Below are 27,603 nucleotides of genomic sequence, written 5' to 3'. Positions count from 1 at the left end.
GAATAGTAAGTATAACAAACCCATTATCACAGAAATGCTTTATTTCCATATAAATGTCACATATGGGTTACATCAAGTAACTTGAGAAATTTTGACACAAGGTGTCCACAGGACAGTAAATATTACAAAACTAAAAGATCGTTAAACTACATATTAAGGACATTATACATTACTAACACTGCAGTCACAGAAGTGTCATCACTGTAAACAAGCATGGCCAAGGAATTGAGACAAATGCGTAACTGAAGTTAACAGCTGCTACGTGTAATATGCTGAACTTTGCATTTCAAAACAGCTTGGCGTGCACTGCTTAGAATGCGACGTCTAAACACAATGGTGGATAAAAGCTCACCTGCTTTAGAGTTGAAATATGGAACAATTTGTATTCTGACTTACTAACTCCTGCTGACTTACCATTGTACTTCCCTTCATTGCAGTGGGTGCCAGTAAATTCTTTTAGATCATTTTTTCCCTCTTCAGCCAAGCTAAATTTTAATTACAAAATAGACAATTCACTGGAGGATACTCTTAAAAATACTAAGAGTTGGGATAGAAAGGGAGAAAATAATTGACAAACTGGCAAAACTAAAAAAAGGATAAAACCCCAGTTCTGGATGGTGCACACTCACATAGAGTCAAGGAAACTAGGGAGGAGATAGAGGCACTAGATATACATCTTCTTCTTCTTTGGCCTCCTTGTCTCGAGAGACAATGGGTAAGCGCCTGGAGGTGGTCAGTGGTTTGTGGAGCAACGCCTGGAGTGGCTATAAAGGCCAATATTAGAGTGACAGACTCTTCCACAGGTGCTGCAGAAAAAATTGTTTGTCGGGGCTGTTACATAGTTGGCTCTCCCCTTGCGCTTCTGTCTTTTTTCCTGCCAACTGCTAAGTCTCTTCGACTCACTAGATATACATATTATATATATATAGCCATATTTGTAGAAAAGGGGATAGTGCCAGAGGACCTGTAGACAGAACAAAACCTTGGAACTATAGACCAGTCAGATCGATGTCAGTGGTAGAAAGGATACTGGGAACCTATACTAAAAGTGTTGGAGAGACAGAAAATAAAAAAGTCAGCATGGATTCTGAAAGGCTAAGTCATGCTTAACTAGCCTTGTAGAATTGTTTTGAAGAGGTAATGGAAAGAGTAGACAAGTATAATGCAGAAGATGTCATATACTTGGATTTTCAAAAGGCCTATGATAAGGTACCACATGATAGGCTCATGACAAAGGTTAGGTTATGTGGCGTCAGCTGAATAACTAGAAAATTGGCTTTAAAAAAAGCAGAGTAGGGGTAAAAAGTAGTTATTCAGATTTGTGTAAGGTAGAAAGCAATGTTCCACAGGATCAGTGCTGGGACCACTTTTACTCATAATTTACATTAATGATTTGAACTTAGGAACAAATAAATATCAAAATTTGCAGATGTTACCTAACTGGGTGGGTCGATATAGCTAACACTGAGGAAGAATACAACATAATTCAAGGCAACATTAGACTACTTGCAGACTGGGCTGTTATGAGACAAATGAGCAGCAACATAGATAAATGTGAGGTGAGGCAATTCGGTAGGAAAAACAGAATCAACATCTTACAAAATAAGAAACTGAATGGGGAGGAGGAGCAAAGGGATACAAGTGAACAAATTAAAAGCAGCATCACAGGTTAGCAAAAATGCAAACAAAGCACTGTGATTTAATTCTAGGGGCACAGAATTGATAGTGAAGTTATGTTAAACTTGTATAGGATCCTGGTCAGGCTGTACCCGAGTACTGTGCACAGTTCTGGTCTCCACACTATAAAAATGAAATAGAAGCACTGAAGAAAAGTGCAAAAAAGATTTATCAGAACAGAAATTATAGTTATCAGGAATGACTGAATAGGTGGGGGCTTTTTTCTTTAGAAAAGAGAAGACTGAGGAGACCTGATAGAAGTCTTTAAAGTTCTTTTTTATTCTTTCATGGGATGTGGGCGTCACTGACAAGGCCTGCATTTGTTGCCCATCCCTAATGCTCTTGACAACTGAATGTCTTGCTAAGCCATTTCAGAGGACAGTTAGGAGTCAACCACATTGCTGTGGCTCTGGAGTCACACATAGGCCAGACCAAGTAAGGACAGCAGATTTCCTTCCCTAAAGGGTATTAATGAACCAGGTGGGTTTTTACGACAATCAATGATAGATTCATGGCACCATTACGGAGACATTTAATTCTAATTCTGGATTTTTATTAATTAACTCAATATTCACACACTTCTGAGCACCCCCACTCCGAGTCCTATTTTCTGAAAGACCGCAATCCAAAGGAAAAAAGTGCGATATCCCTACAGAAAAAGTTGTTTTAAAAAAGTGACAGAAAGTGCATATTAAAGAGTTCCATTTACCTCTAGCTCTGGTTTCAACGTTCAGAAATACCAAACAATAATTAACATTCTTAAATGAAGCTTTATATGTCTGCCAGTTGACAGATATAAAGTCTCAACAGTCCCTTCAGCTGAGCATTGTTTAAGGTTGTACGGAATTGTCCTCCAATGCAGAGAGCTGGGATTATACCAAAACTAGAATGGAGTCAGTAACCAATCCTGTAGCCATTCTCCATTCTTCTTTTGATGCCATAACAATGTGTTGTGTTTTATTTCCAGAAGTTAAGGCCTGGTGGAGCTTAGTCATATTCCGAACCGATAGTAATACTGAGCTCTTCTCCCAAAATGTGCGTTTCGTGAAACCATTTATTAGTGTCCAGCACAACTAAAAGGGAGGTAAACAAAGTTAGTGCAGCATGGCCTAGCTACTTCAGTATATATTACTAACTTACTTATATAGCAGGTTAAGGGTTAGAACAGCCCCACAGCTTCTCCAGACCCTGGGGTTGCTGTCCAGCGTGCAAGATCTGCGGAACATTAGATATGTGCGTGCAGGGGCTCCAGCAAAAGTTGCAACTTCTCACCTGCAACACAGATCAACTGCAGCCAAGCCCCTGAAGGAGGAGCAACAAAATACAAAGCATCTCACTCTGTATACTGCCTGATCCTCCCTACAATAAACAGGAGCTTGAAATAGAGTTTCTACTCATATTTTAAAAAAAGAGTTAACAAAGTGAGTATTGGTCCTATAGAAAGTGAATCTGGGGAATTAATAACAGAAAATAAGGAGGTGGCAGATGACTTTGCAATCGGTCTTCACTATAGAGGATACAAGCAACATCCCAGAAATAGCTGTAAATCAGGAAATGGAAGGGAGGGAGGAACTCAAGAAAATTACAATCACTAGGGAAGTAGCACTGAGCAAATTGTTGGAACTGCAGGCTGACAGGTCCACGGGTCCTGATGGACTTCATCCTAGGGTCTTAAAAAAAGTCGCTAGTGAAATAGTTGATGTGTTGGTTTTGATTGTCCAAAATTCCCTAGATTTGAGGAAGGTTTCATTAGGTTGGAAAATAGCAAATGCAACTCTTTTATTCAAAAAGGGAAAGACAGAAATCAGGAAATTACAGGTCTGTTATCTTAACATGTCACAGAGAAAATGTTAGAAGCTATTATTAAAGACATTATAGCAGGGCACTTAGAAAAATTCAAGGTAATCAGGCAGGGTCAACATAGTTTGTGAAAGATGTAACAAGTGGTGTGCCAAAGGGATCCGTGCTGGGGCCTCAACTTTTTACCATTTATATAAATGACTTGGATGAAGGGACCGAAAGCATGTTGCTAAATTTGCTGATGACTCAAAGATAGGTAGGAAAGTAAGTTGTGAAGAGTGCATAAGACGACTACAAAGGGATATAGATAGGCAAAGATCTGGCAAATGGAGTATAATGTGGTGTCATTCAGGCCCCCACCTGCCAAGAATGAGGCATACTAATTTTGCCATATAGACATTAAATTTCAAACTGTTGTTGAAGTGAAGAAAGGACACATGAAAATTGCCAGATCTTGGCTGGAAAGACATTTGCATATTAACAGACAATTCTTGGAAAGGACAAAGAACCATTCCCTGACACATTAAACCCACAATGGACTTTTGATCACCAGACGTTGAAGGTGGGGGAGCTCGCATTCCAGGTTGCCTAAGATGGCCGAATACACAAACGGACATGGTCAAACCAGCTAGTCACATGACTAACCTGCTGGGCAACCTGAGCTTTTTGAATTTGTACAAACAGATTGAGCAGAAAGCAGAATGCTCCCGGACTGAGAAGATCTCTCCTGTCTGCCTGCTCCCATCTCTTTCTCACAAGCCTCTGAATCCACTGAAGACACATGAAGCCAAGAGAGAAAAGTCTCCTCCAGCAAACAAGGTTTAAGAAGAATACTGGGCCCCAACAAAAAGCAAGATCTACCTACAATAAAGGACACTATAGTGAGCCCAAAGAACTGTATCACAAAAAACCTCCTCAGATATTGCCTCAAACCTTTCCACCTTATTTCTTCTGTTTTCTTTCTGTCTCTATTTGCATGTGTGTATTGCATATGCATGCTAGTGTGGGTGCATTGTGTATCCGTAGGCGTTAACCGAATTAGAGTTTACGTTTAATAAATTTCAACTCTTCTTTAAACCTAAGAAAGTCTGCTTGTGCTGGTTTCTTTGCCTTAAATTTGGAAAACTGTGAACAAGGATTCACCAAGGGGAAGCTAAAAACAGTGTGGTTAAAAATAAAATGCTGTAATGGTAAGACCTGGCGAAGGCTGAAAGGGAACCCTAGACCTCTTTCTCACCTGGTCGTAACAGTGGGAAAATGTGAAATTGTTCATTTTGGCAGGAAAAATAAAAAAGCACATCATCTTCACTTCACTTGCTTAAAAGCTTTTCTAACCTTTGCCAATTCTGATGAAAGGTCACAGACCTGAAACATTAACTCTGTTTCTCTCTCCACAGGTGCTGCCTGACCTGCTGAGTATTTCCACCACTTTCTGCTTTTATTTCAGATTTCCAGCATCTGCAGTATTTTGCTTTTATATTATCTAAATGGTGAGAGATTGCAGAGCTCTGAGATGCAGAGGATCTGGGTGTCCTAGTGCATGAATCGCAAAAGGTTAATATGCAGGTACAACAAGTAATTAGGAAAGATAAATGAATGTCATTTATTGTGAGGGGAACTGAATACAAAAGTAGGGAGATTTTGCTTCAGTTCATAAAGGGCATTGGTGAGACCACATCTGGAGTACTGTGTACAATATTGGTCTCCTTATTTAAGGAAGGATGTAAATGCATTGGAAGCAGTTCAGAGAAGGTTTACCAGACTAATAACTGGAATGGGCGAGTTGTCTTATGAGGAAAGGTTGGACAGGCTAGGCTTGTATCCACTGGAGTTTCGAAGAGTAAGAGGCGACTTGATTGAAACATACAAGATCCTGAGGGGTCTTGACAGGTGGATGTGGAAAGGCTGTTTCCGCTTGTGGAAGAATCTAGAACCAGGGTCACTGTTTAAAAATAAGGGGTCGTCCCTTTAAGACCGAGATGAAGAGAAATTTTTTCTGAGAGTCATGTGTCTTTGGAACTCTCAAAAGGTGGTGAAAGCAGTCTCTTTGAATATTTTTAAGGCAGAGGTAGACAGATTCTTGATAGGGGGTGAAAGGTTATTGGGGGTAGGTGGGAATGTGGAGTTGAGATTACAATCAGATCATCCTTAATTTATTGAATGGCAGAGCAGGCTCAAGGGGCCAAATGACCTACTCTTGCTCCTAATTTGTATGCGTGAACTGTCTTGCATGCACTTGTACACAGGTTAACTTGTAGTATTGTTGAATATATAATCAAACATCTTGATTCTTATGCAAGATGTCCCTTTTTAAAGACCAAGTAACCTAATTGAAGGTAAATCTATTCTAATGTTTTGCTCTAAAAGCCACTTGCCCCGAGTTCAAGATTGAGCACGGAGATCAGCAGCTCTGTATAGTTCTTTGTTCCTCCATATTACTCTCCATTCTGTTACAACTCATCAATAAAAGTGCATCAGTGACCACCTAATATTTAAGTGATTAGAAACCCAAATCTCACATAACATGCTTCCTCCAGCTATCGTGTATTCACTTGTGCTAACAGGAATAAACAGCTAAGATAATTAAAGTTAGTAAGTTTTCAGTCATTAGCACATTTACAGCCGTGCTGGTTTCTGGGTGGACATATTAAATAATTTCAACTACTTCACTCAGGCTAACTGCAACAATTTCGAGAAATGAAATGTTGCACAAAATTAGTGTTGCTGGGAAATCTACTGTGGAATGTTTTACTCAAAGTAATGTGGGACTTCAGAAATCTATTGCTGAGAATAATAAAACACTGTGCGGTTACTGAATTATCTAACTACTGATTTTCCTGCTTGCAAACCTGATAAATTATATCACGGCACAGATCTGATACGGGCAGGGAGTGAGGGGGTCATTTTGATACAACTGCTACTGGAAACACCTGTAGTGAATAGAGGCATCATTGCAGAACTGTAAGGCACAGCTTTCTTTGGGTTTTTCTTTTTGATGTGTTATCAACATGAAAAGGAGTTCACTGTGAAGTGGCCTTGCACCTGTAACTGAGCAACACAAAATGTTTGTTCAGTAGAGACTTCTGGCTAAGGCCTGGTAGTATATTAAGCTCCTTGTGACTTCCGTTAACACCATTCTAGTTGTAACTTCTTTTAATTGGTATTTCTCAGTTATGATGCAAATCATTCTTAGAAAAGGAAGTCCGCAGCTGTGATGCAAATAATGTTTTTCTAAGTATGCAGTTTGGTACAAGACGCCCAGCAACAATAAGTTGTTATATTAGTTGAAACCGTAGAACACATTGTATAACAGTAAGTAAATGTCTCAGCACATCAAATGAGTGCCGACAGGCTATTCGACCATGGGTGCATCACAGGTACATTGCAGAGGGTCTTTAGATAGCTATTGTAAATTGGAACCCTGACTATTCAGCCTCCTCTTACCCCCACCACAGGCTTTAAAAAGGAAGAGCAATGCCAAAAGGCATTAACAATAAATTCCATAATTTCAAAAAGAACGAACTTGCATTTATATAGCTCTTTTCATAACGTCAGGACACTGTAAAGCTCTTTTCAGCCAATTAAGTACTTCGGAAGGGTAGTCACTGTTGTAATGTAGGAAACATGGCAACACAAACTTACTGGTTCAGGGATAAATATTAGCCAGGACACCAGGTGAGCTACCCTGTTCTTCGAATAGTGCCACAGTATCTTTTAGGCCCACTTGAGTGGGCAGATGGGGCCTCAGTTTAACATTTCATTTGAAAGATGTCACCTCTAAGAACTACAACTTGCATTTATAAAGCACCTTTAACATAGAAAAATGCCCCAAGGTGCTTCGCAGGGGTGTTATCAGAGAAAATTTGATACTGAGCCGCATAGAGATATTAGGACAGGTGACCAAAAGCTTGGTCAGAGGAGTAGTTTTAAGAAGCCACTTAAAAGACAAGAGAGAGTTCCACAGGTTAGGGCCTAGGCAGCTGAAGGCACCACTGCCAATGGTGGAACAATAGAAATTGGGGATGTGGAACAGGCCAGAACTGCAGGAGCATAGAGATCTTGAAGGGTGGTAGTGCTGCAGGAGATGGGGAGGGACAAGGCCGTGGAGGGATTTGAACACACGGATGAGAATTTTAAAATCAACGCATATCCAGACTGGGATTGGAGGCACAAAGTAGTGGTGAACAGATGTTTTTCTACTGGAGAGAAGTATGCAGTGGGGCTCCCCAGGGTTGGTATTAGGACCATTGCTGTTCATTTATATAAATGACCTGGACTCAGTTAAATGTGCAACCTATGTATTTGTACCTACATATTTATGTAAGCACAGGACAAGGTTGCATTATAAGAGTAGAACTTGTTTTCCCTTTAAGGCAAAGCATTCTCGAGGTCTGGAGCTATGCGGCCACAGGAAAGGCCTGGAGAGTGGGAATGGTTACTGTAGGACTTCTGTTGTTCTCTTAGATTGCAGTATGTTCTCGAAGTAGTTGAAGCCTGCAATCCAGGTTGTATTATTTGTATATTAAATATAAATGGAAATCCAAATCGGTCAGTATTATAGTTTGTTATTATAAAAATCACTCATGCATGCATCATAAGCAGTTACTGTCACTGAATTAACAATGGTTTGTTGCGACAGTAACCACTATGTAAAATTAATAGGTACTGAATAGGGAAGTGATGTTCAATTTGTACAAGGAATTGGTTAGGACACAGAATGGTGCATTGTGTACAGGAGGATATTTTAGCCAAGCAAAGGATAGAATAATAAATCAACAGATTAATACCAGAAATTAAGTGTTATATTATGAAGAAAGGCTCGAAGAATTGTGGCTTTTTTCATTGGGACAAAGGCGATTTTGGGGGGGGTGGGGGGCCGCGCAGGGGAAATCGAACAATGATTTTCAAACTCATGAAAGGTTTTGAGAGGGCACAATTTTGATGTCTGCGGGTGATAGAATTTTACAAAACTTGGCAATGTGGTAAATAATGAGCAGGATAGTAGCAGACTTCAGAAGGACATAGACTGAAATGGGCAGACACATGACAAATGCAACTGAACACACTTTGAGAGCAACAGCATGAAGAGGCAGAACGTGCTATTTTGAAGTAAGTGCAAGAAGAGAACATATACATGAAGAGAACTAATTTTCAGAGTTATGGAATTAAATTGGACAGCTCTTTCAAAGACCCAGTACAGGCATGACAAGCCAAATGGCCACCTTCTGTGCTATGAGGCTGTGATCAGTACAAGTTATGAAAGTGTAGAATTAGGCTAAGTGCCAGGAAGTAATACTACCCAAAGAAATAGAGAGCTTTGGAATAGGTTGCCTATATTTGTGATGAATATGGATTCACTACAAGCCTTTAAAGGGGATCTAAACAAGAAGATGGGCAATATCAGTCACCATAGGCTCCTGTGGCATATTTGACTGCACTTTGTGTCAGAGAGGAATTTCCCAAAGGCTTTTTCCTGCATTGGTGCAAGGTTTTAACTCTGGCTTTTCGCCTCTCCCAGGAGATTGTGCATCTCCGAGGCTGGGTTGATTTATGTGTAGGTTGAATCATGTTGAGATAGGTCAACCTTGATGGGCCAGCTGGACTTTTTCTGCCATTTTTTTGTTCCCACGTAACAAAAAATGAAACACACTCTAGTGCAGTACAACATACAGAATACTGCACTCCGGGTTGCACTGAAGTAATTTGACAAAGTTCTCACAGGTACCATTTACAGGCTCTAAAAAGCTTGCAATTACCAATCACATCAATGATTTCTTTATTTTTTGAAAAACCCATAATTTATAAACAATTTACTTGGTATTCAAAGCAACTCTTGGTGTTGCTCTGTTGGACATTTTTTTTTATACACAATTTATATTGTTCAGCCTCACTGGAGCCTGTACACAAGACAGGTTCTTGTAGAAATGCAATTCTTTATTTCTCTAATAAGTCTATGTTTATGGCAGCAGTACATCACTGTTTATTTTGCAAATGGTGTGAAAGTTCCATGATTTGTGGATATACATAAAGAAACAATAGTTTAAGCTATTTAAGTTGCATTTTTCACGTGCCTTCTATAAATAATGGTAGTGTCCTGGGACCGAGTGCTTCAGCATCTGTCATGCTATTGGTGCCATTACTTTGCATGAAACGCTTGGAAGGACATAGTTTTGTGGCTAGTCAGTAATATGCTATCTTACAACAGTAACAGTGCAGCACTTGGCAGGTGTCTGTGGCTTTTAAAACAGTACTATTTTTAATAAGCAGAGAAATATCCACTTAATACTAAAAAAAAAATTAATACCATTACTACAACTTATGCACTAACAAACTCTAGGCTGCAATTCCACTACAGTTAATAAGCTAAATCCCTGACCAGCAGGAATCCTTTGCTGTTTGTGCTAATGAGATTCACTGTTTAACCATTTATAGGATCCATCTAGATGACTATAAATTATTTAAATATGTTGCTACTTCCATCTCTCAATTTTGTCCCCTCCGCTACTAAAGCAGGATCTCTCACTGGGCTATTGTTGCTGTAGTCCCTATAGCCCGTCACCCATTGCTCACGTGTGCAACTAGACAGTGAGAGGTAATAGACTATTCCACCATATGGTGCATCATGGCACAGAACATTCCTACTCATCCGCTATTCCTATTCATGCACTTTTTTAAGCAGGGGTGAAGCACAAGAATATCTCCAACCATTTCCTTGTATTCCTCGCCACCCACATTCCCCTACCTCCTTCTAAGTCCAGTTCCTAGGAAAAAGATCTCCCCATACTTTCAAACTCCCTAACACCTGACCCATCATTCACTACAGGGTCACTACACAATGATGGACAGTGGGAATCTTGGCTGCTTTTATTTCTTCCCTCCTCATTTTGCCCAGTCACCAAGCTGAAATCAGCTAATTTAGCAAAGGGTTTCCAGGACATTCTATCATGGTGCAAGAGCCATCGGAGCTCCACATCTCATTTGATGATGTTCTTCCAAAAACTGGTGAAGTACATTTTAAATAGAGAAAAATCTAAAATGGAATTTGTTCTACATTTAAGATCACAGAGATTCTTTATTTCCTCTCTTCAGTCACTCTGTACAAGGTTCTGGAAAATATGGCCTGCTGAGCTGGGTATTCATCTGTAAAATTTACTTCAAAACACTACTCTCTTTCAGAAGAAGATGGTATAAATTGATTCCACTGTTTAAAACCTATCCGGAACAACTCTGTGCACACACAATCAGACCTCCTGTCTGTTGTGGTTATTTGATCTCCAAACCAACCAATAAATGACTAATTCAAATATAATACTGCATTCAGGACCAGCTAACACTCACTGACAGACTGCCTTTATCTTTGTTGTACAAAGTGAATTATCCAGTATTGCACTTCAACAGCTCAATGGGCTGGATCTCAATGGAGGTAGAGGTACAACCATTATTGAAACGAGGCCTGGGACACAGCCAATCAAAAGTCAGCGTGCAAATTAATCTCCAACTGACAAATGAATGCATAATAATAAACTGCATTGTTCTGTTTCCAGGCAGTGTGGGGTGTATGGTGACATGCCTGAACTGTTTAATGCGATCAGAAACAAGTATAGGCCTGTGGGAACCCTGGACACAGGTATAATCATGGTAAGACAGTAAATTACAGGGGTAAATAAGTTCAGGAGTCATAACTTCTTTCCAATGTTTTAAATGATGGTTGGGAGAGTTGCAAGGGTGCTCATGGGAAGTATGCACAGTACCATTGTACTTACTGATCTGCCCAGGGTACACAATGGCTTCCAGAGAAGAGCATTCATAGTAGCATTCTGCAGGGGGTTCCAGTTTCCAGTGTTTGATGCCCCTGATTTGGGCCTGCCATGAGGGATTACCTACGTCATCAATCTAAAGAAAAACAAGTTACAAAATCATTTTAAGATCAAGTGTAAGGAACACAAATGCCTAAAGCCCAAAGGCTGTGATCTGTAAAAGGTAACAGGTCGGATAGCTCAACAACATAATTGCTTCAGACCAACAGCTGTAATGTAAATGCACCATTAAAACTCATTCACTAAACAGAATAAAATAATTGGTGCATATTTCCCTTCAAGATGAAATTCTTTCCATTTAACCTTGCCGGAGCTCAAACTTCAATTCACTTTCCTTCTGCTCTTAAAATATGGTAGAAGTTTTAAGGAGTCACATCCCACTCTTAAAACCACAAATATTATTATATGGGCTTTATAAAGGGGAACTATTAGAATATTTTGTGATTTAAAAGCATTAATCCCAGCATTCTTATTTTTAGCATTTTTAGTGGTAGCGCAAATATGAGAGAAAGGAAAATCTTAAACCTGTCTCTATATGAACAATAGATAGTTAGAAACACAAGTGCAGAGAATGGTCTTGAGAACAGGGTAAACATTTGACCTAAGCACCTAGTGTATTATAAACAAAATGTGTAACACAAAGACTGAAAGAATTAGAAGCTAGGTAAACACCTAAAAATGCATCCTCAGCTGAATGTGGAATCTATGTATTTGTACCTATATAGGCCAAGGTTGTATTATAAGAGTAGAACCTATTTCCCCGTTAAGTCAAAGCATTCCCAAGGTCTGGAACTATGAAACCACGGGGAAGGCCTGGAGGGTGGGAACTGGTTACTCCAGGACTTTTGTTGTTCTCCAGGATCAAAGCATGCTCTCGAGGTAGTTGGAGCTTGGGAACCTGGTTGTATTATTTGCACATTAACTATAAATGGAAAACCAAATCGGTCCGTATAATAAAGTTTGTTATTATAACAACCACTCACGCAAGCATCATAAGCAGAGTTACTGTCACTGAATTAACAGTTTGTTTCAACGGGAACCACTACGTAAAATAAATAGACACTGAATATAAAAATAGGGAAACGATGCTGAATTTGTACAAGGCTTGGGCTAGGCCCTTGTGTGCAGGAGGATATTTCAGCTATGGAAAGGATAGTGATAAATCACCAGATTATCAGGAATTAAATGTTATATTATGAAGAAACGTTCTAAGAATTGTGGCTTTTTTCATTGGGACAAAAAAAGGTTAAGAGGGGATCCAACAATGGTTTCCAAAATCATGAAAGGTTTTGAGAAGGCAGCAGAAAACAGTTTCCACTGCTTGACGCATCAACAAGGCAACACAGACTCACGATTATCATGAGAAGAATGAAGAGGAAAATTAGAATGTTTTGCACATATAGAGGGGGCTATGAAAATATAGAGCAAATGGCTATTGAAGCAGGGACTACAATACCATATGAAAGGTAAACTGACAGTACTTGAAATGGAAAATTATAAAAGGATGCAGGAAAAAGGGAAGAGAAATAGGATTAGAGAAAATAGCTTCCACTGCAGAGGTCACACTGAGCCAAATCTTTCTTTTGCACTGTCAATTTATTAAATATGATTGACATTCTTTTTTATTTTAGTCTTTGTTGATTTAACAATTCTTTATTTTTAAAAATTGCTTTTATTAGAATATGGAGTGACAATGACATGATAGAAGAACTGGCTTAACTACATAGTGAAATGGAAGACACAGCAGAGATGATCTCCATGCCACATGTTTAGAGATGTTCTTTCCAATGAGCACACAAGACTCCCTGTATATTTTGGATTCCTCTTCAGTACAAGTTCCACCAGCAGGACAGACCCACAAGAGGTAGTAGCACAGCAGTTATAGAGTTGGGAGGGAATAGCCCTAGTAATCTTCAACATTGACTCCAGACCCCATGAAGTCTCTTGCCGCAGTTCAAACATGAACAGGGAAACATCTTGCCGATTACAACCAAACGCCCTCCCTCAGCTGATGAATCAGTGCTCCTCCATGTTGAACACCATTTGGAGGAATGTGCAAACCACATCCACAAGCAGCAAGACATGGACATTATTCAGGCTTGATTGATAATTGGCAAGTAACATTCATACCATGCAAGTTCCAAGCAATGACCATTTCCAACAAGAGAGTCTAACCACATCCCTTCGACATTCAATAGCACCACCATCGCTGAATCCCCCAGCATTGTAAGAGATGGCTGTCTAAATGACCTTATAAAATCTTAAGAAATTAATTAAATATTGTAGAAATAGATTCAGCTCTCTCTTGTAAATTTGGTGCAGAGTAGGCAACGACACTGCAGTCATCTGCAAACAGTAGATCATGTATGGTGGTCAGTTTAGTTTTGGCATGGTGGTGACTGAGGTTAAAGAGTTTTCCAGCAAGGCAATATTTAATACTCACACCAGGGGGCAGCTGATCTTTCATGAAGAATAGCCACTGTCAGGTAGATTGTAAATATTATGAGGGCTATCACACAGCCTTGCATTGATACTGATCCAGATTTTGAAGGCGTCTGTTTCAGAACTCCCGCTCAAGACAGTTGTAGTCACATCATCATGGAGCAACTGCAGGATTGTGATGATCTTGCACATCCAAATCTCTGGAGCACAATGCACAGAGCCTCGAGATTTACTGAGTCAAATGCTTTGGTCAGATCAATGAATGCAATGAAGTGTTCCTGGTGCTGTTCTCAACATTTTTCCTGGATTTGTCAGGCAACAAAGACTATGTCGGAGGTCCCTTTGGAAGGTCTAAAGCCACACTGTTTTCTCTAGGAGGGTTTCCTCAGCCATAGGAAGTGGGCAATTCAGGAGAATGCAGCTCAGGAATTTCCCTGCTAGGGACAAGGAGGAAATACATCAATAGTTTCCACAGCATGATTTATCTCCCTTTCTGAAGATACTAACAATTGTTGCATTCCTGAAGTCGGGATGTGGGGTGCTGGGGGGAGGGGGGTGGAGGGGGCACAGTTCTTTGACCTCCCAAATCTGTAGGATGAGTGCAAGGAGTCTTGATGTCAGCAAAGGCCTACCAGCTTTGAAGACCTCAGCTGGAATACCATCAGGGCCACAGACGGAGGGAATTTAATGCCAGGGTAGGCGGTGACTCAGATGTCTGGAGAGAAACCACTGGGAAAAACGGGTAGGAAAAGCCAATGCAAATGGTGTTGTCCAGCTGAAAAAGTGTACTTATCACAGCCTCATTATAAGAAACACCCTCTTCCACTAGAAGGGCAAATGCAAAACTACATGGAGGTATCCTAGATCAAAGCACTGGCACCTCCTGTATTATGTAATTGTTCGAGTCAAAGATCTAATTGATGCATCACTTGATCTATGGAGGGAACTGATGCCTGCTGGACAGATCATCGACTGTTCCACCTGTGATGAACATTCACCCAGCACCCAGATATCGCAAGACCACAAAATCCAAGAGGAAAAAGATCAATGTCTCAGTCCTAAAGCAGCCCAACTGAAGAAAGGAATTCCAAGTGCAGCTCACAACCAATCTGGAAAATCTCCATGCATCCAACGCAATTTCAGAACAGTGGGAACAAATAAAGTCAGCTCTACCAGACTCCTGTGTCCAGACCATTGGGTTCGAGCATCGCCGTCACCTGGACTGGTTCGATGAAAACAATGCTGAAATATGTGACCTCTTGGAACAAAAATGAGCAGCTTTCATTGCCTGGCAGAACAATGCAAGGTCGCAAGTCAAGAAGGCAACATTCCAACAGTTCAAGACTGACTCCCAAAGACAAATCCGGAAGATAAAAGACAAGTGGCAGGAAGAAAAAGCCCAAGAGATCCCACAATATCATCATGGCATGCAAAGCTTTTTTGAAGCCATCAGGCCATCTACATACCAAGGTCAAATGGACAAATCCCCTTCACTCAGAGGATTGTCTCTCTCTTCTTAAGGATGACAATGCCATCCGTCAATGCTGGAAAGAACATTTTCAACAACTCCTCAACCGTGAATCCACAGTGGCAGCTGATACTCTCCAGACTATAATAAATAAAAACAAGAAATGCTGGAACCACTCAGCAGATCTGGCAGCATCTGTGGAAAGAGAAGCAGAGTTAATGTTTCAGGTCAGTGACCCTTCTTCGGAACTAGCAAATATTAGAAATGTCCAAGGTTATAAGCAAGTGAGCCAGGGGTGGGGCAAGAGATAACAAAGGAGAAGGTGTAGATTGGACAAGGCCACATAGCTGACCAAGAGGTCATGGAGCAAGGGCAAACAATGTTAATGGTGTGTTGAAAGACAAAGCATTAGTACAGATAGGGTGTTAACGAACTGAAGATTGAACAGCAGCAAGTACAAACATGAAAAAAACAGTGGGTAAGCAAACTGAACAAACTACGATGAAATGAAATAAACAAAAGAAAAAAAAAATTGTAAAAAAATGTAAAAAAGAAAAAAAGAACTAAAAATAAAAGTCAAATGGGGGGCCTGCCATGCTCTGAAATGATTGAACTCAATGTTCAGTCCGGCAGGCTGTAGTGTGCCTAATCGGAAAATGAGATGCTGTTCCTCGAGCTTGCGTTGATGTTCAGTGGAACACTGGAGCAAAGGATAGAGATGTGAGCATGAGAGCAGGGGGAGCGTTGAAATGGCAAGCAATCGGAAGCTCAGGGTCCTGCTTGCGGACTGAGCGGAGGTGTTCTCTCCAGACTATACCCCAGTGTGGTAGAATCCATGGGTGAATCACCATCGATGGGAGAGCTGCAACAAACAATCAAACAGATGAAAAACACCTTTCTATTCTTCCTACCAAAGTGGATAACCTCAGATTTTCCAACATTTTCCTCCATCTGTCAAATTTTTGCCCACTTGCTTAACTTAGTTATATCCCTTTGCAGACTCTGTGTCTTCTTCACAACCTGCTTTCTGACCTATCTTTGTATCGTCAGCAAATTTGGCTACAATACACTCTATCCCTTTATCCAAGTCTCTAATATAGATTGAGGCCCCAGCACTGATCCCTGTGGCACTCCACTAGTTACAGTTTGCCAACGTGAAAATGACCAATTTATCCCGAGACGCTGTTTCCTGTTAGTTAGCCAATCCTCTATCCACGCTAACATATTACCCCAACACAATGAGCTCTTCTCTTGTGTAGTGACCTTTTACGGGGCACCTTTTATGTTCCACCCTTGGCCCCACATGGACTGTTTTGTCATTAAGATTCAAATGATCTGTTAAGCTGCCTCTGCTACCTCTCCACTTTCCCGTGCCCATCAGTGAAAGCGCTCCCAGGCTCTAGTTCTGAATCTGTGTCTTTCTCTAGCTTCTCTCCTTTCTTGCATCATTCTTTTGCTGAGCTCAATTTGTCCACGAGATTCACTTCCTGCTCCCTATATCTCATTCTCATTAAAATACCAATCATCCAACTTCCCTTCCTAGCCCCCATACTGATTGACATTGCAAATGCTGTTCTTTCCTTTGATACTGTGCCCCTCTTTTTCAAAACTGCCATCACCCACCCACCCCCCCCCCACAACCCTTGGCTCCTGTCCTTAAACTATTGCCCTATCTTCCAACCTCCCTTTCCTCTCCTACATGAATGGAAGTGTTGTCACCACCTTTCCTGCAACTCCTTATTTTTGTCCAATCAGGTTTCCATCCCCGATAAAACGTGGAAATGAACCTATTCAAAAGTAACAAATGACATCCTGTGACTGTAACCATGATGCATTGTCCCCTCTTGCCCTCCTCAGCCTCTCTGTAGCCTTTGACTCAGTCGACAAGACCAGTCTTCTCCAATGCATGTCCTCACTGCCCAGCTCAATGGGTCTGCCTTCATTTTGTTTTACTCTTACCTATTCGAGTGTGGCCAGATTTACAGGCTGAAGCCCTGGACTGGGTTTGACTGTAAGGATGCTAACAACTGAGCCAAGCTGATGTGTGCATTTGAGAGTACTGACCTTTTTGCCAGTGGCAATCCTCACACTATGCCAATAACAGCATATAATTGCTATATAATCTACTACATTGCTATCCTGAAGACATGCAATAGGTATAGCAAAGAAAAATGCTTAAATAAATAGCATTAAATTGGAACAAATTTTTTAAATCAAAACCAGATGCTTTCTGCTTTTTAAGTATTAAAGGGAAGTGTGTTCTGTAAAATTTCACCATAATTCTTGAATTCCTTTAGTTATTGGTGTCTCCTAATCGTATATGTTTTCACAAAAGAAAAATGTGTATTATATAATGCTCTAGATATCTCAAACGCCTTAGTTCTTCACCCACAGTGAATTACTGAAAAGTACAGTAACTTTTGACAAGACGACAAATTTCCTGCTTTACAGCTGGATTGATGGCATGACAAGATGCATCAGAGTGGGTTTACTTTCTTCAAAATGTGACTACACAACTGGGAATGGTGGCCCATAGCAAGCTGTTCCTATTCAGGATTTCACAACACAAAATGTTTCCAGACTGCCTCTAACCTGTAATTCTAAAGCCAAGATGCAGCTGCAAGGTGACTGGGAGATGTCCCAGCTTGCATAGACATTTTACTTTATAGCATTGAGAGATTATGGGGCAACTTGATCGAATAAATGAACGATCACAGCTTAATTACATTCTTACGTGCATGTAGGCTCCATGTCCTGGTACTCCCATGAATATCCAGTCCATTTTACTGGATTCAGAAATGGCTGGGATAAAATATGGTCGCTTGTAGTGCTGCCTCAGGATACTTGCTGCACTGGAATCACAGTTACTCCTGTGAAATTAAAGCAGAGTTAACAGTTATCAAATGGAACCAGCTTCCCTCCCTCTTGCTGCACCCGCCACCCACCCCCAAACACATTCTTACCGGCTGCTTACAAATAGGTACACCTGTAACTGAGGGAGCAGGAAAGCCTAGCAAACAGATTTCTCTACATTTGCCACCAATAACTTTCCCATACTGGGCAGTGACAAACTCTGGGGGCAGGCAGCACTATCCCCTGACCCCAGCTGTCAGTACATACAGGATCAATGCCAGTTATATGGTGCATCCTGCTATACAGTGCGATGAATCCTCAGTTATGATCACTGTAGAGGTGATGCTGCTTGTGCAATCTGCCTAGTGAGAGGAACTGGATAACTCATGAGTGACAAAGCTAGAAGCACATAACTGTCAACCCCTTGAGCAAAGGTATTCTCACTTGCCTGCTATTTTCTTTAAAAGATTTCTAGGTTTAGACTGGGAGGGGGGGGGGGGAATAACTTTCATTAAAAAATTAATCATGTGCTCAATAGTTTATGTATGAGAACATTCCCATTGAAGGATTAATAACTGCGATCCAGTCATTACAAACTTATAGGAACATAGGAGGAGTAGACCATTCAGCCCATCGAGCCTACCCCGCCATTCAATATGATCATGGCTGATTCTCCACTTCAATGCCTTTTTCCCCACACTATCCTCATATCCCCTTGTCATTTGCATTTAGAAACCTGTCAATCTCTGCTTTAAACATACTCAATGACTGAGCTTCCACAACCCTCTGGGGTAGATAATTCTAAAGATTCACAACCCTCTGAGTAAAGAAATTTCTCCTCATCTCTGTCCTAAGTGGCTTCCCCCATATTTTGAAATGGTGTCCCCTGTTCTAGACTCCCAACAAGGGGAAACATCTTACCTGCATCTACCCTGTCTATCCCTATAAGTATTTTGTAGGTTTCAATAAGATCACCTCTCATTCTTCGAAACTCTAGAGAATACAGGCCCAGTTTCCCCAATCTCTCTTCATAGAACAGTCCCGCCATCCCGGGAACAAGTCTGGTGAACCTTCGTTGCACTCCCTCTATGACAATAATATCCTTCCTAAGGTAAGGGGACCAAAACTGCACAAAGTACTTCAAGTGCTGTCTAATCAAGGTTCTATAAAACTGAAGCAAGATTTCTCTACTCCTGTACTCAAATGCTCTTACGATAAAGACTAACATACCATTAGCCTTCCTAATTGCTTGCTGCACTTGCATGTTAACTTTCAAAAGAACAAAGAAGAAAATTACAGCACAGGAACAGGCCCTTCGGCCCTCCAAGCCTGCGCCGATCCAGATCCTCTATCTAAACATGTCGCCTATTTTCTAAGGGTCTGTATCTCTTTGCTTCCTGCCCATTCATGTATCTGTCTAGATACATCTTAAAAGACGCTATCGTGCCCGCGTCTACCACCTCCGCTGGCAACGCGTTCCAGGCACCCACCACCCTCTGCGTAAAGAACTTTCCACGCATATCCCCCCTAAACTTTTCCCCTCTCACTTTGAACTCGTGACCCCTAGTAATTGAATCCCCCACTCTGGGAAAAAGCTTCTTGCTATCCAACCTGTCAATACCTCTCATGATTTTGTACACCTCAATCAGGTCCCCCCTCAACCTCCGTCTTTCTAATGAAAATAATCCTAATCTACTCAACCTCTCTTCATAGTTAGCGCCCTCCATACCAGGCAACATCCTGCTGAACCTCCTCTGCACCCTCTCCAAAGCATCTACATCCTTTTGGTAATGTGGCGACCAGAACTGCACGCAGTATTCCAAATGTGGCCGAACCAAAGTCTTATACAACTGTAACATGACCTGCCAACTCTTGTACTCAATACCCCGTCCGATGAAGGAAAGCATGCCGTATGCCTTCTTGACCACTCTATTGACCTGCGTTGCCACCTTCAGGGAACAATGGACCTGAACACCCAAATCTCTCTGTACATCAATTTTCCCCAGGACTTTTCCATTTATTGTATAGTTCACTCTTGAATTGGATCTTCCAAAATGCATCACCTCGCATTTGCCCGGATTGAACTCCATCTGCCATTTCTCTGCCCAACTCTCCAATCTATCTATATTCTGCTGTATTCTCTGACAGTCCCCTTCACTATCTGCTACTCCACCAATCTTAGTGTCGTCTGCAAACTTGCTAATCAGACCACCTATACTTTCCTCCAAATCATTTATGTATATCACAAACAACAGTGGTCCCAGTGACTTATTTACAAGGACACCCTGGTGTCTTTGTACATGTACACTTTCTAATCTGTTACCATTTAAGAAATACCCTGCACATCTGTTCCTCCTACCAAAGTGGATAACCTCACATTTTTCCACATTTTATTCCATCTGCCACGTTCTTGCCTACTCACCAAGTTTGTCCAAATCCCCTTGAAGCCGCTTTGCATCTTCCTCACAACACACATTCCCACCTAGTTTTGTGTCATCCACAAAATTGGAAATACTACATTTGATCCCCACATCCAAATCATTGATGTATATTGTGAACAGCTGGGGCCCAAAAACTGATCCTTGCAGTACCCCACTAGTCACAGCCTGCCAATGCGAGAATGACCCATTTATTCCTACTCTCTGCTTTCTGCCTGTTAACCAATCCTTAATTCATGCCAGTATATTACCTCCGATCCCACGTGCTTTAATTTTGCTAACCAACCTCCTGTGGGGGACTTTATCAAAAGCCTTCTGAAAATCCAAGTATACCATGTCCACCGACTCCCCTTAATCAATTTTGTTAGTAACATTCTCAAAAAACTCCAACAGGTTCGTCAAACATGATTTCCCATTCATAAATCCATGTTGACTGTGCCCAATCAGATCATTATTATCCAAGTGTCCATTTGTCACATCCTTTAGAATAGATTCTAGTGTCTTCCCAACGGCTGACGTAAGGCTAACAGGTCTGTAATCCCTGTTTTCTTTCTCCCTCCCTTCTTAAATAGTGGGTCACATTTGCGACCTTCCGATCTGCAGGAACTGCTCCAGAAGCTATAGAATTTTGGAAGATGATCACTAATGCATCCATAATCTCCATAGCAACATTCTGGGATGTAGAATATCAGATCCTGGGAACTTATCAACTTTCAGTCCCAATAATTTCTCCAATACAAACTTACTCATACTAATTCCCTTCAATTCCTCATTTCCCCTAATCACTTATATCCTTAATTCTGGGAGATTTCTTATACCTTCCTCAGTGAAAACAGACACAAAGTAATCAGTTAGCATCTCTGCCATTTCTCTATTCCCCATTATAAATTCTCCTGACTCTGCCAGTAATGGACCCACATTTGTCTTAGCCAAACGTTTCCTTTTTAGGTACCTGTAGAAGCTTTTATATTTCTGGCTAGCTTACATTCATATTCTATTCTCCCATTATCAGTTTCTTCGTCCTCCTTTGCTGTATTCTAAAATCTTGTAATCTTGTCATAATTCTGCCAAGATTATGGCTGTTGTTTGTATTATACTAAAGATAGCCAGGTGTTGAAGGACTGAACTAGTCTTTACACACAAGTTTTTATGTAAAGACTCACACATTACAAACATGCCACTCCAAAACCCAACCAACACAGTTTCAGTATACTACGATAGATAGGAGCACAAGTGAATCCTCATGTAATGCCCACCGCCTGAATACAATTAAACATCCAATTCATATAACAGTAACAGTTTGTCTGTATACTGTTCACATTTTCAGTCCAAACTATGCTTCGATCACTGTGTAGCATTATATGCAGCAAATTGGAGTTGTATCAAAATCTTTCATCGAAATTAAACTACGCCCCATGTAAATTACATCTGCATTATAGACTACAAAGACACAACATTTACTGCGAGTAACATATCCGAGAGACCAACAATCAGATTCTTGATGTAACATGCCCTGTTTTGGACAACTGGAGCTACTGGAGGTGTTCAATTTTGCCACTATCACAGATTCTGTGTTTCAACTTGGAAGGGACTGATGTGGAATAGACAGATTTCCTCCATTATCTGAATAGTTTGAAAAGTAATTTTGCCTATACATTGCAGTGCCAACTTATTTGCTGTGAATAACCACCTGGAACTTCTAAGTTCTGCCCTAATCCATGATCCCCACTATAGATTTTAGCATAGGTTCTCATGACCATGTAAGGTCATCGGCCTGAAATGTTAACTGTTTTTCTCTCCCCGGAGGCTGCCTGACCTCCTGAGTGTTTCCAGCGTTTTCTGTTTTTATTCCACTTACCTACATATTACATTGGCCCTTTTTCAATGCTGAGGCCAGGAAAACAAAATTATACAAAACAGCTTGCTAGGGGAAAACACAGCAGAAACTGCTTTGACCTTGCATAGTGAGTACAGGTGCCAACAATATAACATTTGAAATCCTGATCACCTGCTGTTCAATAAACAGGCAACACTAATGAAATTGAATCAGAGCCAGATGCAACATCAAAACGGAGTTTTATGTTCAAAGGCAGGTCTGAGCTCTGATTTCCTGTCCAGCCAGTAAATTGGAGTATGCACTGCCCCCAAAACATGACTCATAACCACATTTAGTACAAGATTATACAGAATATTCCTCTGTAACTCACCTTTCAGAATAATGAGTCCACTCTACCAAAAGCAAGGTCTGCCATGAACTCAAAACCAATGTCATTCATGCAATATAAAAATTCTTGAATGGTTGGCAGATTACAGGTTGTGTTTCTATTCTGTTGCTAAATGTTTTTTCAAGTGTTAACTGTTGTCTTCCTGCCTGCCAATCATTGCTCCTTTAGATCACTTCTAAAGCTGTCCCTACTAACTTGTGTGAAATCTTCTTTTCATCTCGCTTCAGTCCTGAATGTTCTTTTAGGGCAAATTTCTCGACTAACTCTAATCTCAATGATCTGATAAAGAATCTGCCCTGTTGATTCTGCTCCTCCATGATTGATATCAACAGACTGAGTCCACTACTTTATGGACCATGGTCAGAACATTGGCTTTATGTTATCTATCCCTAAACTTAAAACTTGTCCTCTAAACTTATCATTTTCTAATGTTGTTTCTAAAATCTCTCACTCCCAATCCACCATCCTTTTGCAATTTAAATGTGCTTGTATTCATCCAATCCCCAAGATAATCTCCAACTTTCAAAAGACTGTCCTATTGCACTTGCATTTCATACTTTCTGAAGCTATGGAAACTTTCTAACTTTCAAGTCATCAGCTTGAAAGTTTTAATATAATCCACCATCATTATCTAAATGTTGAGAGATTGCAGAGCTCTGAGATGCAGAGGGATCTGGCTGTCCTAGTGCATGAATCGCAAAAGGTTAGTATGCAGGTACAGCATCTAATTAGGAAAGCTAATAGAATGTTATCATTTATTGCAAGGGGAATTGAATATAAAAGTAGGGAGGTTATGCTTCAGTTATACAGGGCATTGGTGAGACTGCATCTGGAGTACTATGTACAGTACTGATCTCCTTATTTAAGGAAGGATGTAAATGCGTTGGAGGCAGTACAGAGAAGGTTTACTAGACAAATACCTGGAATGGGTGGCCTGTCTTATGAGGAAAGATTGGACAGGCGTGTATCCACTGGGATTTAGAAGAGTAAGAGGCGACAAGAGGCGACTTGATTGAAACATACAAGATTCTGATGGTTCTTTACAAGGTGAATGTGGAAAGGATGTTTCCCCTTGTGGAGAATCTCAAACTAGGGGTCAATGTTTAAAAATAAGGGGTCGCCCATTTCAGACAGAGATGAGGAGAAATTTTTTCTCTCAGGAGGGTCATTAGTCTCTGGAATTCTCTTCCTCAAAAGGCAGTTCCTCAAGAGTCTTTGAATATTTTTAAGGCAGAGATGGATAGATTCTTGATAAGCAAGGGGGTGGAAGGTTATCAGGGGTAGGTGGAAATGTGGAGTAATCAGTTCAGCCATGAACTTATTGAATGGCGGAGTAGGCTCGAGGGGGCAAGTGGCCTACTCCTGCTCCTAATTCATATGTTTGTATCATCAGTAGGCATACCTATACATTTTTGCTGAATCACTGGCCATACTCTGCATTCCCAAACAACTTGCCATCAGATGGCCTCTCACTAAAACTAATATTCAATGCTGGCCAAACAATTTCCTCTACAATCACTCCAATCTATGTTGTGGTTGATGATTTAACCTGCCTTTTTGCTTTTAAATGGAAGGCTCTCCAAGGCCCTGTTCATTCATTGCTCTCCACCCTCCTACAATCTACAGCCTTTAAAATCCAAGTCTGATACCACCAAATCATGACTTCTCTTTCATACGCTATCTTGGCCCTTGGCACTTTTTTTGGTTTTTCCCCCCTCACTGAAAAAAAAACTGATTACTGACTTGCAATCCACTGTCCTCCTAATCTGTCACCATTTATGTGTAATTCTCCCCGACCATGCAAGAAAAATGAAATTGCTAAATTGTCACACACACCATCCAATATACCAAGGCTTGGCATTGCTGTGCATGCCAGCACGGCCAGCCTCCATACTGAAAACATCCCCCAAGTTCAGAAACTCGGTGTCGTAGGGGAAGAACTGGCACTCGCTGCCGCTATTGTCCAGGGCTCGGCTGTCGTTGTCGTAGATCTGCGTGAAGAACTCGAAGCTGAACACCTCCCTGGCCGACCAGTTCCTCTGGCCGTCCTCCACCACCACTGGCTGCATGGAGTAGGCGTAGGCCCGCAGGAACTCCTCATGGCTCAGGTTACTCTTCCTGTCGATGGCGGTGATGTTGTGGCAGAATTGACAGTCCAAGGGCCGCCGGAAGGGATTGTGCAAGTCGGGGAACTCGAGTACACACAGCTGGCTCTCCACCGAGAGGCCGCGGAGCCAGAACCAGAGGCGCAGCGCCGGCTGGCGGAGCGGGGCGCAGAGTAGGAGCAGCAGCAGGAGGAGGAGAAGCAGTGCGAGGGCGGCGGAACCCCGCAACCCGCCGCGGGGTGTTCGGGACCTGCCCAGCAGTAGCTTGTGCACCGACGGCAACCGCGCAATGTCCCGCTCGGTGAGGCCTGAACGCAAGGCCAGAGCGACCACCTCCCCAACCTCTTCCCGACTCAGCTTCTGAACCGCCGCCATGTCGCTGACAGCGCGGGTCAAAGTTCACCCGCAGCTGTATGCAAAACAAAAATAATCCAATCACGATGGATGCACGGAAAGCGCTGGGTCCACGGGCTTTCTGTTCGGATTTACATTCAATCCTCTAATGCAAAATCATTTATCGTTTATGCACAATGATCACAGCCACCCTCCCGGAGCAGGGAAATGATTGCAGATATTTAACACCTGTCAATCATACTTTGAGCCATCAGTCGGATGAAAAACACAACGGCAAGTTTGCATCACAGTCAGGATGGCCGAGCGGTCTAAGGCGCTGCGTTCAGGTCGCAGTCTCCTCTGGAGGCGTGGGTTCGAATCCCACTTCTGACATTGTATTTTTGCCCCGTACAACGAACATTCAATAAGATCAGATAGGAATATATATAAACTCACAACTATCAAGTCTCGTGTTCTGGAAATGTAACGGTAATTTCTACAGCAATACTGCTCGAATTCTGTAGCTTCTCATTTCAATGTCATTATTTACAAATCATGCTCATGGCAGAGGGAGCAACGAAAACTTCATTTTCCTACATTCCACCTTTGAAAATTTTTCTAATTGTCCAGCCAGAGTAATGCAGTCCCTAGCAACAAGAGACCAAAAAAAGCCTTCCTTAGAGTAGAAAAGGTAAGGGGGAGGGTTTATAGAGGAATTCAAAATCATAAGGGGCTTTGATGGAGTAATTAGAAATAAACTATTTCTATAATAATAAAAGCAAAATACTGCAGATGCTGGAAATCTGAAATAAAAACAAGAAACGTTGGAAATACTCAGCAGCTCTGGCAACATCTGTGGAGAGAGAAGCAGAGTTAACATTTCAGGTCAGTGACCCTTCATCAGAAACTATAAACAAAAAAGGCAGATTTAAGGTGAATGGCAAAAGAACCAGAGGTACTGACATAGGGAATTTTTTTAATGCAACTACTTGTTATGATCTGAAATCCATTACCTGAAAGGGTGTTTAAAGCAGATTCAATAATAGCTTTCAAAAGGGCATCAGGTAAAGACTTGAAAAGAAAATATTTGCAAGGCTATGGGGAAAGAGCAGGGAGCAGGACTAATTGAAAAGCTCTTTCAAAGAGCTGGCACAGGCATGATGGGCCAAATGGCCTCCTTCAGTACTCTATCATTCTATGATTCTATATGACTTCTTCCAAATGGTGGTAGAAGTGTGGTACTCTTTCCCACGAAAAGCAGTAGATTCCAGATCAATTAATCATTTTTATATCTGAGATTGATAGATTTCTGCTAGCCAATGGTATGAAGGCATATGGAGCTAAGTCAGGTGGATGGGGTTAGGATACAGACCAGCTATGATTTTATTGAATAGTGGAACAGGCTCATGAGGCTGAATGGCCTACTCCTGTTACTGTGTTCCTGAAAAAACACTTCAGAATGACCCTGTGGTCAGCAAGGATCCAGACCTGAGCATTCATACTGGATTGTGAGCTATGAGTTCAACAAAGTACCGAGTACTTGCACTGGAATCGTGAAGTGTGATGGAACTGAGCACACATACTGGATTGTGTTGTATGATATGTCATTAAAGATTTGAGTACTCATACTGGATTGTGAAGTGTAATGTCCATTTAAACACCTGAATCTGCATTGGTACAACTGGTGCATGTTTACTCCAATGTTTAAAGTAACGAAATGAATTAGAACAAGAAAGCAGTCCAACATCTGCATCTTCAGTCAATGTACCTGTTTAGAAATGTAATCTACTTTGTAATCAAGTTTGCATGAATGTAAAAAAGTATGAAAGAAGGCCACAAGGCCCATCAGACCTGTTCATCCACAGAACATGTCGGAACTACACCCCCGCCACCGCCAACAATAAACTTTTTTTTATTCATTCATGGGATGTGGGCGTCACTGGCTAGGCCAGCATTTGTTGCCCATGCTTAATTGCCCTTGAGAAGGTGGTGGCGAGCTGCCTTCTTGAACTGCTGCAGTCCAGGTGAGGTAGGTACAGGGCTGTTAGGAAGGGAGTTCCAGGATTTTCACCCAGCGACAGTGAAGGAACGGTGATATAGTTCCAAGTCAGGATGGTGTGTGACTTGGAGGGGAACTTGCAGGTGGTGATGTTCCCATGCATTTGCTGCCCTTGTCCTTCTAGGTGGTAGAGGTCGCGGGTTTGGAAGGTGCTGTCTAAGGAACCTTGGTACATTGCTGCAGTGCATCTTGTAGATGGTACACACTGCTGCCACTGTGCGTCGGTGGTGGAGGGAGTGAATGTTTGTGAATGGGGTGCCAATCAAGTGGGCTGCTTTGTCTTGGATGGTGTCAAACTCCTTGAGTGTTGTTGGAGCTGCATCCATCCAGGCAAGTGGAGAGTATTCCATCACACTCCTGACTTGTGCCTTGCAGATGGTGGGCAG

The 27,603-nt window shown here is 41.5% G+C and overlaps 1 protein-coding gene and 1 non-coding gene across 3 annotated transcripts; one reads left to right on the top strand and one right to left on the bottom strand.

The window, feature by feature from the left end:
* On the bottom strand, window positions 1-25,326 carry LOC137379000 (uncharacterized). Of its 2 annotated transcripts, XM_068049574.1 has the most exons (4): window positions 24,557-25,311; window positions 17,939-18,074; window positions 11,241-11,370; window positions 1-2,750 (listed from the first exon to the last, which is right to left on the bottom strand). In XM_068049574.1, the coding sequence occupies exons 1-4, from the start codon at window positions 25,198-25,200 to the stop codon at window positions 2,665-2,667; spliced, it is 996 nt and encodes a 331-aa protein (XP_067905675.1). In that variant the 5' UTR covers window positions 25,201-25,311; the 3' UTR covers window positions 1-2,664. The 2 variants fall into 2 exon arrangements, with proteins under 2 accessions (XP_067905675.1, XP_067905676.1); XM_068049575.1 differs by lacking the exon at window positions 1-2,750 and having other exon boundaries at window positions 11,280-11,370; window positions 17,931-18,074; window positions 24,557-25,326.
* Window positions 25,327-25,468: 142 nt separating this feature from the next.
* On the top strand, window positions 25,469-25,551 carry trnal-cag (transfer RNA leucine (anticodon CAG)). Its single transcript has one exon. It is a non-coding gene; the product is annotated as a tRNA-Leu (tRNA).
* Window positions 25,552-27,603: the final 2,052 nt, after the last annotated feature.

This window comes from Heterodontus francisci, chromosome 17 (genome assembly GCF_036365525.1).
Source record: "Heterodontus francisci isolate sHetFra1 chromosome 17, sHetFra1.hap1, whole genome shotgun sequence".
Lineage (NCBI taxonomy): Eukaryota > Metazoa > Chordata > Chondrichthyes > Heterodontiformes > Heterodontidae > Heterodontus > Heterodontus francisci.
The sequence above is the reverse complement of the archived record's forward strand: the minus strand, read 5'-3'. Positions and strand labels throughout refer to the sequence as shown.